We start from the raw sequence: 16,978 nt of genomic DNA, 5'->3' as shown, positions 1-16,978 counted from the left end.
TCTATTCTTGTTTCGTTTCTAGACTTGAGGGGAGTTTGAGAGCCAGATATTGTATTCTACAGAAAATAAATGATTTCTCCATATCTGCCAATTTCAAGTGCTGTTGTAATCAGCTTTGGGACTATACCTTAATGCTTTCTCCGTGCTTGAGGAGGTGCCTTCAGCCACAATCGAGTTCAGCCACACCTCTGGGTCACCAGGGGTCCCCACTGTTCCTCCATGGATCTGTTGTGGATCGGGGCTAGTGATTGGGTCACGCAACGAGGTGGAATTACCCCCGCTGAGTTCCCCGGGAGTCGCCGCCATTGTACATAAGCGCTGCAGCACCATCCCTGCTAGCGCCGCAGCAAAACAGGGCGTTCGAAACCGACAGTCAAGATCTGCTTGATAATCCTGGTTAGCGCAATAGTTATACCACGAGAGCACATGAATACTCTGTGCTGTTTCCTCTCACCTGGAAACTGGCTTCTCCCTCGATCGCTCGGCTACATCTCCAACACTTCCTCATCCTCTCCGCTTCCGCAGGAGAAGTAACAAGACTCTTTGTTCCTTCCATTCAACTAGCTTTCCTACCATCGAAACAGCATCCTCGATTCCTCATACGCTCAGACAAGACTACGACTCAAACTCGGGTGCTAAAATGGAGGAAGAACTGAGCGAAGAAGAGCAAGTCTTTCGACAAAATCTCCTCGAGCGCATCGACGGAATCAAAGCGGCAGGATCCTTTGCAACTGGCAGTGTTCTTGATTCCTGCCCGATCCCAGGCATCTGCGTGGATAGCGGAGAGCCTATTGCAGTACCGCTGTCGGAAGAAGCAGCTCAAAATCTTGCCAGCAAAAGTGATAAGGCACCCTTTGGCAAGCGTCAAGAAACGCTAGTCGACGAGACGGTGAGAAAGACGTTGCAGATTAGCGCAGAGAGAATCACCTTCCGGAATCTTCAATGGGATGGTTTTGTCAACAAACTTGTCGAGCGTGTTGTTCAAGAGCTTGGAGTACCACCACCTGCTGGTGCCGGAACCAATGTTCGTGCCGAGCTATACAAGCACCTTCTCTACGAACCAGGAGCCATGTTCAAGCCTCACAAAGAGTAGGTTGAGATGCGTCTCGGCTCATGGCGCTATAACGAAGGGCTAACAGTCTAGGATAGTACTGAGAAGAGCCCAGGCATGTTTGGAACACTAGTTATCTGCCTTCCTTCAGAACATACGGGCGGCACAGTATGCTTGCAGCACGGGGAAGATTCATTAGAACTGTCTACGGCTGAGACCTCAGCGTATGGTTCCTATTACCTTGCTTGGTATACAGATGTCACCCATGAGGTAAGTTATCTTCTTGTCTCTAATGCGACCTAGTACTCACTAGTACAAAGATCAAGCCAGTCCAGACAGGATACAGATGGGTCCTTACGTATAACCTCATCATCGATTACGAGTGCCCTCGCCTTTCAGCCTCGGTGCTGGATTCTCAGATCCAAAATCTGGTAGAAGCCCTGTCACCGTGGGAAACGCTACAATATCCGCCAGACTTTCTTGCCTATCCTCTCGATCATCAGTACACGCCAAGAAACTTGCGTCTTTCTAGCCTGAAAGGCCTCGATTACCAACGCGTTCGCTGCCTTGCCAACAGCTGTGACCGGCACGGCGGATTCTACCTGTTCCTTGCCCAGCTCGACAAGTACAGGAGTTGGCCAAACGACGAGGAGGGTGAATACAACATGACTTGCCGGAAGTATCTGCACCATGTCTGCAGCCTCGAGGGCTTCGAGCTATCTCCACTAGAGGTGGACATACACAAGACCTCGCTTTTGGACTCCATCAGCTATGAAAGAGACCCGGACTTTCGCGCCGGCGGAGAATATATGGGAAACCAACATGGTGACATAGAGGAAACCTACTCGGACATGGTAAGCTTTCTGAGGTCGAAGCATCGCAAGATCACAAGCATGCCGATGCTAACAGTGCTCACTTAATGTCAGGTGCTTGTTATTGTACGGACAGACTCCCTGTATGCCCCCCTCTTTGACCCGGATTCTCCTCAAGATGCGGGCAAAGTTATGAAGCATTTACAAGCGGGTATCAACGACAGCAACAAGACGACGCTGCAAAGAATACTTCTCCGCCTTTGCCGCATAATCTTGGATCAAGGGTTTGCCGCCGGGGCGGCGAACGATGCGTACCTCGGTTATGCTGCAGTCACCGCTGCATTTCTCGGCAATTGGCCTCTCTTCGAGGAAGCGCGGAAAAGAACTCTCAACGCCTGGAATTATGACTCTTGGTCTGCACTTGGTGGACTCATTGATCTCCAAGATCCCCCAGTTGAGGTAGACGAGTAAGACTCGCCCTGATATTAGTAAACTCTTGATTGGTAATACTGCTAACATACACGTCCTCTCTAGCATCTTCAGGTCCTTGATAAAATGTGGCACGTTCTGCCGTATCTACAAGAGTCTAACCCATTTCTACAACGGGTTTCGTGGAAACAGCGTCGGTCAAAAAGACCCAGCGAAGGCGGAGTACTGGAAGCAGTGGTACAGCGACACACTGATTAAGACGCTTGATATGTGCGACAATTGCAGGGGAGAGGAAGACGCTGCCACAATCAAAGAAATTGTTATGGACCTCAAAATCCAATACACACCAGAACAGCGGTAAGATAATCCGAGTTCCTCTGTATTTGGGTTCTAGCATCCTCTGTCAACTAGTGGTAAGTCGAACTAATCGCCCATATATAGAAAGAAGATGGACGAAGCAATCACGGACTTTGTTGATGGGTTCAAAGGAGTCAAGGAATTCGTGAATGCACTGAACGTCGAGCTCCTCCTCGAACTATCGAATCCGAAAAATGTCCGGAAGGAATTCCTCCGCAACCTATTTGGCGTTATTTCAAAATTCGCAATCTCGACGTTCGACTTCGACCTCTACTACGCATACGTAAAGCATCACGGCAACACTGACGGACTCATTCGAGATTTCTACCACCAAGCATTGGCGCACGACGAAGACCTAGCTTCCAATCTGTTGCAGCAGCTTTCAAACAAGGTTTCCAATGCCAAGAAGAATACAGTGCTGGGAGTTCTATGGTCGTTGATGAAAGAACTGCTTCCATCAGTAGATACAGGTTCCCTGGAGGTGCAGACTTGCTTCCAATCGCTCGTGGAAGCCTACATTACCAAGACCGTGGACAAAGAGCCGTCGAAACCAGAAGACTGGGCTCGCCCGGCGGAAGTGTACAAGTGCTATTCCTCTGGGTGTAAGGCGTGTCCAGAGCTAAACCTCTTCCTAAAGGACCCCGAAGCGAAGGAAAAAACGATAGTCCTGACTGCTGACGACCATAGACACGTCAAATGGCACTTCGATTATCTCGAGAATGGGAACGGGGGTCGCGACGGTGAAGTCCGCTTTACGAAGACGTTGAAAGAGTGGGAAAAACGTCACCGTAGCTGGGACTTGGATGTCAAAGCGACACAAGAGAAGCTCCAAAAGCTGCCAAAGGACGCATTGAAACGAGCACTCGGCGACAAGTACGACACACTCATGGCGCTGGACCTAGTCAGAATCGACAGGAGCACTGCCCAGGCTCCTGACGAGGTCCAGCCACCCTCGCGACCAAAACGTCCGCAGGCCGAGGATGCCAATGACACGGCACCTGTGAGGAATTCAAAGCGCGCACGGCGCGACGAAGAACAAGCTGAAGGCCGAGAGATGTAAACAAGGAGGATGGAACAGCAGCTGCTGGAGATGCGCACACCGTGTTACATGTCTACCTACCTACCTGGAAGCGCAGGAGGTGGTCGCAAAGAAGCATTCCATGTGGCTGCGTGTGAGCGCGTCGAGGCGGTGCTTCCGTTAGTGCTTCTTCACATGTTCTGGGGTCCAGTTTTGGTACCCTTGAGACAGTTGGATCAGTCCCGTTTTCAGCCCTTCAACTCTAGTGTAGAGACTAACACGAAGATTGACACGTAACTACACATCTCTTTACTTGTGAAGTCATAGAGGGATACTTGCTATACCGCGATCACACCTCACGGTTTGCTATGAAGTTACAGCATCTGCGTTGTAGGTGCTGCCGTGCTCATACCTGATCTAAAGGATCTCCATGAATGTCCGTAGCAGATCGTGCATAGGGATATCTTTGGAAATTAGCCTTGAAGAGGGGACGACCAGATTTCCAGCCCATCGTCGAGAGGATATTTATTGGTCGCATCTCGAGGAGCGCATCCACGAGAATGGTTATCTTGAGCTTGCGCTCTTGTTCTTTACTTTCAGTAATGGTGTTTAAGATGCTTCTGTCGTAAGTCTGTACTGCTCTCACAATGTGCTGTTTTGCTAATAAGATAGATCAGTTTCTTGCCTTCTCTTGCTCCGCTTCGAACCCAATCAGTAATACGAAATATCTTACCATCGGAGCGACAGGACTTGCACCAACAGCTCTTCATTACGGTGTTAGCGGTGCTTGCTTCTCCTTTTTTATTGCCGGTGCTTATGCGACGGGTTAAGCTAAAAGAATGCTGGGAAGTAGTAGACGTCGAATATGGCTCGTAGTTTCTTCTTTGACTCAAGCAACCCTCATTTGGGCTGCCGGTGTCATCAACTACTCATGTGCCGTTGATTAAGGTAGTCCAGCTGGATATATCATTCTCTCCTTCTTGTCCTTTTCTTCCGCATCTCAATTTGTCGTAACTCGGGGATTCTCCAGATCCGAGCTCACATCGATGTCAACATCAACATATATTGACCTTCTAGTAGACGCCAAGTTACACAAGGCTTCCAACAGCCCTCGAAACTATCGGTTTACCTCTTTGCTTAGTCTAGTTTTCGGAAGCGTTGTTGGTGCATATATTACCAAAAGGGCTAATGTAGGAGTTGCCTTTTTCATCGCAGCTCTCGCTAAATTGGTTCAATAGCATGGTTCCTTGTGAAGCCAACAAAGGGCTTGGCGGGGATTAGGAGGTGGCATGGCAGTCGCAACTAGGTGATGAAGTGATTTGGAGACACAGGTTTGACCAGCGCTCTGTGGCGCAACGATTACTGATTATGCTCTCTAGTGCGGCTCCTGACGAAGACTCGATTCTGGTACCCCGAAGGTTCCGCATTTGGGCCCCCATCGTTATAAAGGAGGTGTCTGAAAGCGAACACTTCTCAGAAGTTTCGATATTAAACACCTCAAGCCATTACAATATGTACCTATTCGAGATGCTATATCTTCAAGACCTTGTTGACGAAAAGCTATACAAAGAAATGCATTTTCGAAATTTCGTCGCACACGCGGCATTAAGCAAACAACTCCACGAAATGCAGATGGAGTATGATGTGGAGGATTGCGTACCGGCTGGAAAGAAGAGTGAATCTTTCTTAGAATTCCTCACTCGTACCCAAGCTAGGACGAAAGCGTCTAGCTCTACGGCCTCAATGTCCGGACTTTGTGAGTAGTATGGGGCAATGACGCTATGTGACTATGAGAACAATAAGGAAATATCATGTAGTTAGCCAAAGCAGGATCAATATAATTAGAACTCAAGCAAGATGTGTTTTGAACGATCATGTTATCCCTCTTACGGCGCCGTGTGAGCCAAGTCACAGGGGTATGGTATTGGAGCCCTTCTTGGACAAGCATTTCAGCAGCAGGTTCCAAAACTGGTGCCTCATCGGCACCACCACATTCATCAATGTAAGTTATAATTGCTCTCTCCCTTGATGAGCTCTCTGTCTATTAGTAGCTTGCACACATATCCTGTGAATAACATTGGGACCATTTACCACATGGAACCTCAAACACGTAACAACAAGTTATTGCTTTCAGACTTGTCCGCAGACTTGATTCTCGAAGCTGAAGAAAATCTCCATGACCTGATCTAGAGAGCCGAGCAGATCTTAGACGACTTGGAGCTCGCTCTAGAAATTTCGGCATTCTCACAGCACTAATCCATTGTCTCTAAAGATTGCAGCACTTCGCAGCTTCACGATCGGACCTCAATCTTGAAAGCGTCTTCCGGACAACACCCCGAACTAAGGAGATGTCAAAAGTATGCCGAGTTGAGAGATGCCTCCCAAAGCATTGTTGAGACACAAAGGTTGGAGATGCAGTACGTTAAGCCTAGGGTCGTGTATATTGGGAGGCCTACCACCTCGAACAGCTCTCTATAGGGTAAGGGAGGGAAGGTACCAGTTCTGGGACCCGGGCTGCGAATATGATGACGATTCGGTTTGAAGTCTTGTAGCCCTGAAATCAGACCCCTCCGGTTCGATGCTATATATCTCTGTTATCAGACATGCTGCTTCTCCTCTCAAACACTCTTTCCCACGCTTCTTCTTCGCAACTCGCATCGTCTTCTCTTTACATCTACAATGGCGGATAGCAAAAGCCTCATCACCAATGAAGCGTCATCTGTTGATGATAGGGTGTTGGAAGGCTCCTCTCAGTCATCCGTCATCGAAAGCTGCCTACCAGGAAATAACTTTTGCCAGGTTATGCATGATCTCCTCTTCTTCGAATTTCAAATCGAGCGGAGGTTCCTCACCACAAACACAGTCTATAGATATACATGCGGTAACACGAACTGCGATTTTACATGTGGAGTGCCACATCTTATGTTGATCGTAAGAGTAAGAGGCCTTGCTGATGATCAGATTGGCATTGTATTACTATTACGGGGACATGCAGCGTATCTGTCGACTCACAACTAGACCTCTTCACGTCTACGTCCTTGGGGGTATTATGGGAAAGGTGATGGATTTACAGAAACGATTCTTGCCGGATTTGCAAAAACGACTCTTGTTGGCAAGTCAACAAAATGTTAAAGATAATGAGCCGGAAATTCTTATGGCGAAGGAGTTCATGTAGTTAAAGATCTATAACCAGGTCATTCCTCGCATTTATTTAGTCAGTGTGACAGCACAATCAAGTTACACAGGTTCATATTCATAGGTCTAAGTCACTTTCTGATCCTGCCTCATCCACCACGTTGAGTCAAACCAGGCTTTGAAACTAATTAAGTCGAATTGGTGTTGTAGCTTGACTCAATAATTACCCCGAGCTGAATATTCGAAAGGTCCCATTTTCGGGCCCCCGTCAGATATGCACTGCCACCACAAACCGCCTGATTGGTCGAATAGTGGCATCCTTTCAACGTCCGGGTAAGCGCATATTTGAAAGCAGGGCGGAGTGAAACCATATTTAAGCCAGAGCACTCTGCTCATCTCACAATGCTTTAAGGTTGGTTCTCATCATCATGTCACATTTAAAACTTGTTCGCAAGAAATCAGGTGAGGCTGTAAAATCCCCTCTACGGCCTTCTACTTCGTCTAGTACTTCCACAAAAGCTGTTCATTTCAGCGAGAATCTTGAGCAAATTCGACACTTTCTCCGAAGCAAGTGCACGGCATCTATAAGTGCAGACTCATCGCCGACCGACGAGGCGCAACAATATACATCAACCCTTCCAGATCCATCAAAGATTTCGCCCTGTCAGTACACGCGCTGGGAGGCACTTCACACAATCTTCATAGGGGTTCACGAGACAGAGATCTCGTTCAACTCCATGATTTCGACCTATCCTCGGATCGTCAAAGCCTGATCGGAGCAGTTGCCGCGGCTAATATGGGTCTAAGTAGACAGCCTCACACAGTGGTCTGATTCTTGGCCCCCTTCGTGTCTAATCAATCAGGGTCCTGAATTTGGACCTTTCATCCAAACGACCCCTTCGCGTTTTGACGGCCTACATCTAAGTTAGAGCTATTAGCCCAGTGAATTTAGTTTCCAATCGACGCATAACCAAATTCTGTTCAAATAATAATGTCCGCCCAGCGACGTGACCAGTTCTCTGATTTGGATAGTGAGATGGAGGAAGATGATTGGGACAACTTCAGCTTGGATAGGATCCGTGATGAGAATGATAGAGACGATGATAGCCAGAATATCGACGACGATGTTAGCGAGGCTGATTCAAGTGTAGAGGCCTCTTCCGACGATAAGGAGCCCACCGCTAAAGACCTGGCGTTCATTGTACCCGATACATGCGAGTCTAGCGACGAGGACAATAGTAGTGATGATGAGCTCGATGAGAAAGAAGAAGATGCTCATGTGGGTTATATAAAGGGTGATGGTACTTTCGTGCGACTTGCAGGATATGAGGAGTTGATGTTAAAGGCATTTCTAACACTTCGTATACTTCGGAAGCACACCGTAGAACGAACAGCACAGAGTAACCGGCGTTTCGTCGATTTCAGCATATTCAGTTGAAGTTACAAGACTGTTTGGATTGTTTCGAATTCATGGTTTGGAAAGAGGGAGATACGAGAATTGCATGTCTTGAGGCGTTTTGAGGATAGTACTATGAATGAATCGAGATCCCCTACAGAAATTGACAAGAGCAGTACAAACGTACAGACTCGCCCGAACACTTGACACTTAGGCTCTATTTCATTGTCTTCACCTCTTTCCAATGCTCGCCCAGTGCCGAGTTCGATTAGGTTGGAGACCAAGCTTTGAGCAGAAGGTCGTAAAGAGGGGTTCTCTACTGTAGCGCTGATTCCAATGCAATGAAGTTGCTCCTTTCCTATACAAGCAGCATTTGCCATTTGTAGAAGAAGGCTCCCAAGTGCCCAGATATCGTTCCGCATTCGTGACCCCATACTCTCAGACAATGGATCAAGCATATCGAGCATTTCAGGAGCTAGCCATTCTCGAGTTACACCGCCGACTCCACTCACATCCGTAATCACAGCGTCATCAGTCGCACTTATGAGGATATTTGATGGTTTGATATCCATATGAGCTACACCCCGCCCATGTAGACATGCCAGTGCATTAGCAATTTGAAAGGCCCACTTGAGCCAGGGCCGAGCTACTGATAGTGAAGCGTTCTGTGCATTTTTCAACATTTCTTCCAGCGTACCATTTGGATAGTATTCAAGAAGGATGCCTCGCAAGAAGACTGAGTCATGTATGTCCACGGTCTTGGTAAAATCGGTTTCCTTGTGGGAATCGGTTTTGCTGGCTTGAGAGGTTTGATACGGATTGGAGGAAACAATGGCAGCGATCAACTGTGCCACATTCTCCACCCCGCGGAACTTTTCCAGGTTCTCCAACTCCTGATCCAGAACTGCACTGTCTCTTGGATTGTAGAGCGGCCTATCCACTTCTTTGAAAACATAAGATCCGGCATGACCTGTGATGCGTACCTCATGTACCCCGGCGCTCAGTTCACGTATTGTTGTAATTCTTGAATATTCCACAGTCGGGACGCCGGTGGTACAATCAAGCGGCGGAAAGCGCACGCGGAACGGGTCTTCTCGTACGTAAAGCCGTAGATCAGCGGAGACTGAATGATACTCGCTTTCGGCAAGTGGCTTCTTCCTCAACGGCAGGCTACGTTTAGGAACTACGATCTCGTCCTCATCGTAGTAGGGTGGCGTGGTGTCGTCTTTGCGCTTGATGAGCAGCTCCGTTACAGTATCGTCCAGGAGTTGCAAATTTTCGAAGTCGAGGCAAGAACAAAGATCCTCAAAATCCTCCCGTCTCTGGGTTATGTTTGCCCGTGAGATCCTGTCTGAGTGCAGTGACCCTTCGAAAGTAATCGCGATGTGCCACTGCATGTGAGAAGAATGTGCAATGATGGGTAGGCGACGTCGTCGAGGTTCTTCGCTGGGCTTCCAGTGATCTTCATGGTAGGCGCGGCGCGTCCAACTGATGGACCATGATTGACATAGAGTCCTGGTCGTGGTGGCCATGGGGATTTAAAGTCGAAATTGAGCCGCAGTTCGCAGGTTATGGGCGTTGACTGGAGCGACCAAGCTCACGTTTTGCTTGGCAACTAGATCACGTGAAGATTATGACGGATATAGCGAGTCACCGCCGCAATGAGCAACTGCCTAGCATTGTAATGTCAGGGCCAGGTTTGAGGTGTCCGTGAGCAAGCGTGAGTTGAGGCGGTGCAATCGTAAGCGTATTGAGCCGAGGTTGAGCCGAGTAAGATTTTGCTGAGTCAACGTGGCTGTATCGACGACCCGAATTGGGACGTGGGTGCGGGCAGTTTGTCCCCGGTAATAGCCCTTTATAATCACTATGCACAGTATCCCATACGAACAAAGTGCATTACACCACAGCTTGGACTTCTTGATGATCATATAGGCGCCCTTGACGCATCTGCCCTGTATCCGGATATATATCTCATACCTTGGAACCATTGTAGTTCCTCTCCCTACAAACACCACAGCTCGTATCAGAGGCTCCTATCGACCTGGTCTCTATACCCCTAAACGCTTAATAGTCTCTTCCATTCTCCCACAGCCCATTGACCCGAGTGGTAAGCTTTCTAAAGTCACGACTTATTACTCGATGGAATCGGTATTTGCGGTGTAACGCCGGTGTTTGCCCATCATCATATTTCGAAGACGTTTAGGCGTGTAGGGCGTCACAGAATATAGGTTATGAGGAAGTTTACGAGTCAAAGCCTGGGCGTGAACGTTAGTGTGAGCGTATGTCAGACAGGGGGTAGCTCAAGGGCGGGTGAATTAATACCTGAACCGACAGGAAATAGAGCATGCGTTTCGAAACACAGTGGGGTGGCGAGATATTATGCCAAGGGATGTATGTAGGGGGGAGAACAAAGTACAGAGAATTGATGTGAAGGCTCGACAGTTCCGACTATGCGTAAATAGTATCGTCGATCTCGCCCAGGGAGAGGCCGGATGTACTATACCCGGGCACGTATAAACCAGTCTTTTGGTGGTATGTGGGTGGATTGAACGGCTACGTACCGAATATCCGTTCGCGGAACGCCGGTGAGAAAAAATGGAGTGAAGCTTGTATATTACAGCACACGACGTGAAACAAGCCATTCTCAATTCCAGGGGGTAGCAACTTGTGGTACCATGCACACAGTCTGTTCAAGGTGCCAAGCACGAAAGTCCTCTCGAGTCCGTCGAAGACGTATTAACGGCCCTTTATAAAGCAAAATTAATCTTGTCATATTATATTCGGTCAGAAGGCTCAGTGGGTTAAACAATGGTTTCCCAACACCCTATAAAGTATCTTAGGGCAGAATCTGGGATCCCTAAATCAGAAGGAGCGGAACGTCAGGGGATCAATTCCCCTGTACACGCTTTTGTTTTGGCTTTCTTTTGGCTTTTCGCAGATTCACCAGATTTTTGGAGAAATCTCTGATATCAAGCTTCATCTACCCTACAGTACAGAGACGTTCGGTGGCATACGTCTTGAGATATATAACAGGCTAGCTGTACATTTCCTGATCTTTGAAATAAACATGTAAACATAGAAGCCAATGAAAGATGCCGCTCCACGTCAGTATCACCCGCAATTGCTTCACCCACTCCGGAAGCATGAAAACAGCCACCAACCCCCGAATAACGATTATATAACGCACCAAGCTCACGTTTCTTCGTCGGTCCGCTTATCGAGCTCATAGAATAATAGATACACCTCCTTTTGCATGGCCAGTACCTCACTAGTCTTACATTCCTTGATCTTCTCATCACTAATCCGCCACCATCGATTGAGTGGCTGTTTCTTCCTCGACTTGGGCTTCAGATTCTTGATATCGACAATTGAAGGTGTCTTTGAGCTGGGGGTTTTGGGTTCTGAGGTAGCTAGTGATGTGACAGTCGGTGGCCGTAGTGACGACTCACTTACTCGGGGATGAGCTGAGTCAGATGACTCCTTTGTTAACGAAGCTGATGGTCTGGGAGTTTGCTGCGTGGATGACGAGCGCGTTGATACAGATGAAGGGGCAGTTGAATCGCGTGACTTCACAGGGGAAAGAGGAGAGGGTAATGTGGTTGGATCCGAGGTCGGTGGTACATCTGTACCGTTTGTTGGCCTGAGAGTTGGAGTGGTAGAATAAGGGCTAGCTGCAATAGAAGGATTAGGGCTTGGTTGTATGCTATAGACACCGTCTTGACCGAACGAGTGAGGTGTTGAGTACGGTGGAGATGTTATCTGACGGCGAAATGATTCATAATGACCTGAGTTATGGCCTCCTTTATGAGTTACAGTTCCCAGAAGCCGATATCGCTTTTGATCCAGAAGTCCACCTAGAGGTAGACTTTCAGGGAATGTGACTTTGGCCATATTCTTCGTAGAGAGAGTCGTTGCAGAGTACAGCGATCGAGACAGATGTATCGCGAGTATCTTTGGAAACTCTGATATCCGTACGTGTCTTTCGATGCGTGTCTTTGGGGCCAATTTCGAGTCTGGCAACTCCACGTCCTCCGGTGGCCTCTCTGGGTCTTTCTCTAAAGCTTGCTCAAGCTTATCGATATCTGATTGTATTGTGGCCTTCACCTCCTGCGTGGAGACAGCTGATAGCAGCTTCCGCTTGGACTTCAAAGCATGATCGAGTCGACAGTAGTCGCACTTGTAATCGTCTATGTGCTCAACTTTCATTAGACCATCAAAACAGTTGTTCAGAGTAGCCGATGTTTTTTGCGGGACACTGAGCGTGAGCGTGACAAAAGTTGAAACGGAGGGCTTCGGCCGGAAATGACATGTTTGGCACTCGATGATTGATTCCATCTTGCCCTCGAACGGGAACCCTTCTTCGTCATCTTCAACATTTTTCTCCTGATCTTCCTCTTGGTGCTTCTCCGTCTCTTTACCAAAGGCGTCTGGCTGGTTTGTGCTCTTTTCCAGCACAACCTCGGACTGTGAGTCTGCTACTTCCTTGGTGTCCTCGTCTTCCTCCTTCTTTTCAGCCGACGAAGTACCAGTATTTAGCTTCTTCGCTTTCCGCCTTGCCTTTATACCAGCATGATACTCGTCGCATAGTCTCTCAGTAACCACTTGCAAGAATTCCTGCGCATCCTGCTGCTGCCGGCTGATCCTAGTCTGAAACGCCCTTTCCAAGATCCCGATGAAGCTCTGTGCGGATATTGTCTTCTTATATATCGGCCTTTCATTCAGCCTGTCAAGCACATCTTTCAGTCCCTGTGTCACCACGCCCTTTTGCAGTCCCTCCAGCTTCCACGGCGTAATTTCACGTTTGTGCTCGTCTTCATAGCGACCGGCTGGATCTACCGCGTACAGCACGTCGCCATCGAGTTTCCTCCTATGTGTCTCTCGGATTAAATATAATCGAAGCTCGGGGAGCCCCGCAAGAGCTTGTAGGTTCGCGTTTATGAAGCAGTCATTTGCGGGATTACTAAGGCCGACAACGCCTTTCTTGCGGTTCGCGCTGGAACTCTCTTCGTCGAGGAAGAATGTAGGGCCGAAGACGTACACGAGGGTGATGGCTGCTAGGGAGGCACCAGCAGCGTATGTTGCGATTGTGAGAGGCTTGTCCGGCATGGCGATGCGAGGTTTGGATGCGATTACGTTTCCGAAATTGGCCAGTGGCGCTGTGTTACCACAGAATGAAGCAGCGCAATACGATTGATACAGACACAGGCAAAGTGAAACTTTGAAAACCTGTAACTGCCATTGGAGGAGACCAGGCAGGGCACAGACAGCTCACAACTCCCTTTCACTATTACCACGGCATATATGCCTCCGTCCACTGTCTAGCGCTTCCGGCCAGTGTCGGCGGTCAGCGGAGGTGCCCAGAGCGGGAGCTGACCGCGGGCATCGCTGTACGCCTATCGTGCTCAATTATACGCGCTACCCGCAACTTTCTCCCAAAAGATCATATCTTGCAAAGCTTCATGAGAGCTTCGTCACCCCAACGACCGCGATTCAACTTCGATGGCATCTCTTACGCGCCCTTCTCTCCTTCCACAATGCATATCGTGCTCACGACGAATCTCTGAATATGGCCTCAAGGCTTGGCTCCCCTTCCAACAGCAGCAGACTCGCGGGAAGAAGACGGACACGAACAAGGCAGACTTCATTACCGTCCGACTACTCAAGAATGTCGCGACATTTGGGAAGAAGGGTATGTACAATCTTCGTACTCGCTCCGTCATTTGTCTCATTTGATTGCAATCAATGATCGAGGCAGCCACTGACAACGACACAAGGCTCCATCGTCCCCGTGAAACGCTCCATAATGCGCAACACTTGGTACCACCGCCGCTGGGCTGACTACATCCCCTGGGCCGAACTACGCACCCTCACAACTCTCAAAACGCCAATGGAGCGCGACTGGGACTATGGCCGCGCCGCCGACCTGCCCCTCGACTCCATCAGTGCCTCCGTTGTCAAGGCCGCCGAGACTGCCGCTTCGACTACCCAGCCCGTGACTCTCAGCACGCTCAGCCCACAGCGCACATTCGAGCTTCTTAGCATCTTCGTGCCCGCCTCCCTCGTCCTGCGACGGACGCCGATCAGCAAGGACACGTCAGAGCCGACGCCCAATAATAACCACGTGGATCTGAGCAGTCCGGGTCCGAAGAAGCCGTACTTGGGCGAAATTTACGGCAGTGTGAGCCCAGCGGATCTGGCAAGCGAGATTGTCCGTAGTTTGGCATTGAACGATGAGGCGAGTATGGTGCAGGTGTCCGAGGCGGATATTCGTTTTGTGAATATCGTGGGCGCGGCGGCCGAAGAGGTGGCTGCTAATAACAGGATAAAGTACTTGGGTGATTTTGATTTCGAGGTCCAGGTTAGAGGGTTGGAGTCTGAGGCGCATAAAGGACTACTGAGGAGGAAAGTCAGGGTTGTTGTGTGAGATACCTGTAATCAGGGTAGATGGTATTGAGAAGCATGTATGATATGCTTTTACTGGATGACAATTTGTTTCGACTTTCTCTGAGAAGAACAGTCGAACTTGGTCAGTTGTATGAAAGCACTGCTGTAGCTAGCTGGTCAACCTTTACTTCTCCTAGAATTGATCTACAAACAGTAGAATTTTGAGAATAGAGTGGTATTAGTGAATAGCTGCCATCAATCGCTAGAAATTAGTAAAAGCTTGCCTACGCGGGATAACCGGAAGTCGGCGATTGTCTACGCACACATAGCACATCCCATCATGAATGTACAAGTCACTACTTCCAGCTGTTGAATCAAGGATATGGGTATCTTGCATGTATTATGTGGACCCCATCAACATATCGACTTTTGTATAGTGTACAATGCAGCAGTTGTCCAGGCTCCCTTCCTTCCCTTCATCGTCGAGAGTCCACATAAGGTCATCAGTAAAAAATGAAAACCACATCGATCTACAGAAAAGATCGACAAGATCGACAAGACCGTACCATGAGAAGCATGGCGGCGACATCAATAGGTCCCTTGAAACACATAAATGATGAAAAGAGCTAGAAGGTCCGAATCTACAGACTAACCAGTATGACATGGGTGATGTACTTAGTAGGGAGCACGAGCGTACGGATCACGCGCTGCATAAGGGTCATCATAACCTGCACGTGGAGGGCTACGAGGACGTCCGCGGGGTGACAAAGGCCTCCCGTATCCGCGATCGTGGCCATTGGCGTACGGGTCCGGACGGTATCCACCACGGGGAGGGACACGGGGCTCGTAAGGATCTTCTGGGTAGCGACGCGGGGGGTAGTCTTCGGGAGGTCCACGAACTCTGGGAGGAGAACGACCATATCGTTCGCGATCGTAGTAGTCGCGAGGAGGTGGGCTGCGGCGGCGGTAGTCGGCACGAGGTGAATATGCCCGGCCACCGGGCGGTCCTCGACGATCATAGTAATCATCGCCGGGAGCTCCGTAGGGGCGGCGACCACCAGTGGGGGAACGAGAACGGAAGCGGTCACTGCGACGGTCTTCTTGAGTCTGCAAATTGTTAGGTTGGTGCCCGTGAGGTCGTCATACGAACACTCTTACATTGGCAACGCAACGGACAGTTGCGGTTTTGAACTCTTGGTTGTCTAACATCTCCACGGCTTTTCTCAAATCGGCGGCAGTCTCATACTCAACGAAGCTGCTTGAAAGCTTAGCTGCAGATACATGTTTCGGATCTTCGCAAACTCACCCCTTGCCATCACGTTCGCGGCCAACTTCAGAATAGACGACGTCCAGGCCATTCTGGCGAGCGAAGTCCTTGAGGTCCTAGATGTCCTGTGAGTGGGATTCTAGCAGACCTAACGGATGGAAACAGGCTAAAGCCGGAGTGTTGTCTACCCGGGGCACGCATGTATGGAATAGACCCGATGTCCAGCCATTCAGACTTGATGAGGTATTGCTGTAAAACATGGAGTGATAGAAAACTTTCATGGACGGCAGCCCTAGGTGCCTTCCAGACATGACTTGTAGGAGCGTTGCCACCAAACAGGTTGAAGGCATGACATTGGCAGGGCAGTGGCCAAAGACAAAATGGGTTTAAATGACGAAAAGAAAGTGATTCCGATGGGCCAAGTTCAAGCGGGGAAGAAGGATGCTAACCTGCCAAGAAGTGTCCGTAGAGAGACCTGTAATGTCCATCCGGAACGGGGTGCGACGCGGACGGGGCGTAACTCGCTCCTGGTTGGGGAAGTTCTCGTTGCGAGCACGGGAGCCGCGAGCGAATTGAACGACGAGTCGCTCACCCATGAAGTCCGATCCGTCTATCACTAATGGTCAGATATTTCCAAGGTAGAAACTAGCTCTCGCAACAAAATACGTACGGAAGGCTAGAGGTGATATCAGTAGAGCTCGTTGTGAGATGTTCGTATCAACTCACCAGGAACAACATCGCGCGCGTCCATAGCGTCTTCGTACTCGATAAAGCCGAAGCCATTCATGAGTTTGATCTCAGTGATTTTGCCAGTGCCATGCTTCTGGAAGTGGGACTCAACGTCTGCCTTTGTCGCTGTTCCAGATTCCAGTCAGCAAGTCAATTATCCAAATTTGGAGAGTTAATGGCCTGGGTCCAAACGGTCCTCATCTAACGCGCAAATATTGAAGGTGACCATATCCATCCAGGATAGCGGGAAGCATCATACCAGTGCGAGGCAGGTTGCCCAGATAGAGGCGGGTGGAGGATACTTCGGTGGCGCTCATTGTGAGAGATTGCAAATAGCCTGGCTGAGCGAGAGGCGTCGACCTTTAAACAGCCGGTGTGGGAAGGTTTGATGGGTCAGAGT

General features: G+C 49.2%; 9 protein-coding genes across 9 annotated transcripts; 6 read left to right on the top strand and 3 right to left on the bottom strand.

The window, feature by feature from the left end:
* Nucleotides 1-377: 377 nt before the first annotated feature.
* Nucleotides 378-2,908, top strand: EJ05DRAFT_257887 (uncharacterized protein). Its single transcript, XM_033740236.1, has 6 exons — nt 378-1,089; nt 1,150-1,321; nt 1,372-1,905; nt 1,978-2,330; nt 2,398-2,705; nt 2,781-2,908. Exons 1-5 carry the CDS (start codon nt 641-643, stop codon nt 2,651-2,653), a joined length of 1,764 nt encoding a protein of 587 aa, XP_033603711.1. The 5' UTR covers nt 378-640; the 3' UTR covers nt 2,654-2,705; nt 2,781-2,908.
* Nucleotides 2,568-3,891, top strand: EJ05DRAFT_257920 (uncharacterized protein). Its single transcript, XM_033740237.1, has one exon. The coding sequence runs from the start codon at nt 2,741-2,743 to the stop codon at nt 3,707-3,709; it is 969 nt and encodes a 322-aa protein (XP_033603710.1). The 5' UTR covers nt 2,568-2,740; the 3' UTR covers nt 3,710-3,891.
* Nucleotides 3,892-6,346: 2,455 nt separating this feature from the next.
* EJ05DRAFT_483641 (uncharacterized protein) lies at nt 6,347-6,842 on the top strand (the record flags this gene model as incomplete). Its single annotated transcript, XM_033745276.1, has 2 exons — nt 6,347-6,604; nt 6,663-6,842. 2 exons carry the CDS (start codon nt 6,347-6,349, stop codon nt 6,840-6,842), a joined length of 438 nt encoding a protein of 145 aa, XP_033603709.1.
* Nucleotides 6,843-7,230: 388 nt separating this feature from the next.
* EJ05DRAFT_497808 (uncharacterized protein) lies at nt 7,231-7,575 on the top strand (the record flags this gene model as incomplete). Its single annotated transcript, XM_033746591.1, has 1 exon — nt 7,231-7,575. The coding sequence occupies one exon, from the start codon at nt 7,231-7,233 to the stop codon at nt 7,573-7,575; it is 345 nt and encodes a 114-aa protein (XP_033603708.1).
* A 218-nt stretch (nt 7,576-7,793) lies between these two features.
* EJ05DRAFT_483640 (uncharacterized protein) lies at nt 7,794-8,240 on the top strand (the record flags this gene model as incomplete). The annotated part of the gene is made up of 1 exon (XM_033745275.1): nt 7,794-8,240. The coding sequence occupies one exon, from the start codon at nt 7,794-7,796 to the stop codon at nt 8,238-8,240; it is 447 nt and encodes a 148-aa protein (XP_033603707.1).
* A 30-nt stretch (nt 8,241-8,270) lies between these two features.
* Nucleotides 8,271-9,889, bottom strand: EJ05DRAFT_508434 (kinase-like protein; the record flags this gene model as incomplete). The annotated part of the gene is made up of 2 exons (XM_033748009.1): nt 8,382-9,889; nt 8,271-8,331 (listed from the first exon to the last, which is right to left on the bottom strand). The coding sequence occupies exons 1-2, from the start codon at nt 9,728-9,730 to the stop codon at nt 8,271-8,273; spliced, it is 1,410 nt and encodes a 469-aa protein (XP_033603706.1). The 5' UTR covers nt 9,731-9,889.
* Nucleotides 9,890-11,390: 1,501 nt separating this feature from the next.
* EJ05DRAFT_530803 (cysteine proteinase) lies at nt 11,391-13,304 on the bottom strand (the record flags this gene model as incomplete). Its single annotated transcript, XM_033748984.1, has 1 exon — nt 11,391-13,304. The coding sequence occupies one exon, from the start codon at nt 13,302-13,304 to the stop codon at nt 11,391-11,393; it is 1,914 nt and encodes a 637-aa protein (XP_033603705.1).
* A 143-nt stretch (nt 13,305-13,447) lies between these two features.
* On the top strand, nt 13,448-14,892 carry EJ05DRAFT_473789 (uncharacterized protein). Its single transcript, XM_033743469.1, has 2 exons — nt 13,448-13,887; nt 13,973-14,892. The coding sequence occupies exons 1-2, from the start codon at nt 13,698-13,700 to the stop codon at nt 14,620-14,622; spliced, it is 840 nt and encodes a 279-aa protein (XP_033603704.1). The 5' UTR covers nt 13,448-13,697; the 3' UTR covers nt 14,623-14,892.
* A 365-nt stretch (nt 14,893-15,257) lies between these two features.
* Nucleotides 15,258-16,895, bottom strand: EJ05DRAFT_497803 (uncharacterized protein; the record flags this gene model as incomplete). The annotated part of the gene is made up of 7 exons (XM_033746590.1): nt 15,258-15,689; nt 15,741-15,837; nt 15,889-15,965; nt 16,299-16,459; nt 16,520-16,525; nt 16,576-16,704; nt 16,838-16,895. 7 exons carry the CDS (start codon nt 16,893-16,895, stop codon nt 15,258-15,260), a joined length of 960 nt encoding a protein of 319 aa, XP_033603703.1.
* Between the last annotated feature and the right edge of the window lie 83 nt (nt 16,896-16,978).

Source organism: Pseudovirgaria hyperparasitica (assembly GCF_010093815.1).
Source record: "Pseudovirgaria hyperparasitica strain CBS 121739 unplaced genomic scaffold EJ05scaffold_3, whole genome shotgun sequence".
In the NCBI taxonomy this organism is placed as follows: Eukaryota; Fungi; Ascomycota; class Dothideomycetes; order Acrospermales; family Acrospermaceae; genus Pseudovirgaria; species Pseudovirgaria hyperparasitica.
The sequence above is the reverse complement of the archived record's forward strand: the minus strand, read 5'-3'. Positions and strand labels throughout refer to the sequence as shown.